Source organism: Formica exsecta, unplaced genomic scaffold (genome assembly GCF_003651465.1).
Source record: "Formica exsecta isolate Colony F162 unplaced genomic scaffold, ASM365146v1 scaffold79, whole genome shotgun sequence".
NCBI lineage: Eukaryota > Metazoa > Arthropoda > Insecta > Hymenoptera > Formicidae > Formica > Formica exsecta.
The window spans coordinates 354,020-355,318 of NW_021853558.1; the positions used below are offsets into that span (position 1 = coordinate 354,020).

General features: G+C 39.9%; 1 protein-coding gene across 3 annotated transcripts in view; it reads right to left on the reverse strand.

The window, feature by feature from the left end:
• LOC115244023 (moesin/ezrin/radixin homolog 1) overlaps positions 1–1,299 on the reverse strand; it is a 28,840-nt gene that overhangs the window by 4,024 nt on the left and 23,517 nt on the right. For all 3 annotated transcript variants that reach the window (XM_029821375.1, XM_029821374.1, XM_029821373.1), the window contains 4 exons: positions 1,150–1,299; positions 827–1,002; positions 534–750; positions 6–303 (listed from right to left, as the gene is read on the reverse strand). The exon at positions 1,150–1,299 is cut by the window's right edge and continues 1 nt beyond it. In XM_029821375.1, coding sequence (XP_029677235.1) covers positions 139–303; positions 534–750; positions 827–1,002; positions 1,150–1,299 — 708 coding nt within the window. In that variant the 3' untranslated portion in view covers positions 6–138. The remainder of the gene's footprint in view (positions 1–5; positions 304–533; positions 751–826; positions 1,003–1,149) is intronic.

Consider the following 1,299-nt stretch of genomic DNA (forward strand, 5'->3'; position numbering starts at 1 on the left):
CTTTCCCTATCTCTTTTTCTCTCTTTCTCTTATCGTTATCTCATTATCGTTTTACTGCATTCCCCGTTTCCACGAAGTCAAATGAGAAATTGAAAATAGGAAAGGATAAGGTAAGCGATTAGATGCACGTACACTAATTTACATGTTCTCGAATTGATCAACGCGACGCTTGGTGTTGCCCTTGCGAATCTCGCGAAGTGTCTTGTATTTGTCGCGACCCTGGCGCACGTTTTCCCTGTGAATCTTATCCATCACCGTCTCCTTGGTTTCGTCGCGCGATTGAGCAAGATCTTGTTTCAATGCCTGTCAACGAATATATTCTATAATTGCAATAATGTTTCATGTAGTGCAATAATGTCTCTTATGTAAAAAATCCCATGAAATTTGTATCAAACATCAGAAACGTATTTTTAAACTTTAGAAAATAAACATTTGCTAAAGTTTTAAACCGGATATAACCGGACAAAATGGTTATTTAAAATTAAAAGTTAATTGATCCAAATAAAACATATTAAAATTAGATACCAATGTACCTTCAATTGATCGTGGAGACGTTCGTTTCTCTCCGCCAAAGTGCGTCGTTCCTCGACAGGATCGACTATAGTCTCGTCAGTCGCGAGGTCCTTGGTGACGTTTCCTTGAGGTACCTCGTCCTCGCCCTCCTCCTCGCCCTCTTCGTTTTCCTCAACATGATGATGATGCGGGGTCTGATTGGCCTGATATTGCCGGTCAGCTTCCTCTTGTCTCAATCTTGCATAATAAAACATAACATACAATTATTTCCAATTATGTTAACTAAAAAAACAAGATTAAAAAATGCTCATACTTGGCAGCTTCAAATTCTGCTTGTAATCTCCTAGCTTCCGCATCCTTAGCCTCCACTTCTGACTGTATGCGTTGCACTTCTTCCTGTTTAGCCCTTATTTCCTGTTCGAGTTTAACGCGTTCCGCAGCCTCCATCTCGTGCGAGAGTTCCAGTTTTTCCATCATCGCCGTCAATTCCTGCACGTCACACAAAGATTGTAAAAAAATTATGCATAGGTGCATGCACACAATCAAAATAATATTACGTAAAGATTTAAAAAGAATAACAAGAAAATTACTTATTCTTGGCAATTTTAAACTATGGAATTAAATAAGCTCGCTCACCTTCTGGCGATTTTCTAACTCTTCCTTGGCAGCCTGTAACTGTTTCAACTGCTCCTCCAAGCGTCGAATCATTTCCTGAGCTTCATTCAACTCGGCCTGCCGCCTATCCATTTCCTCTGCCATATTTCTTAGCCTTTCTTCGTATTCCTG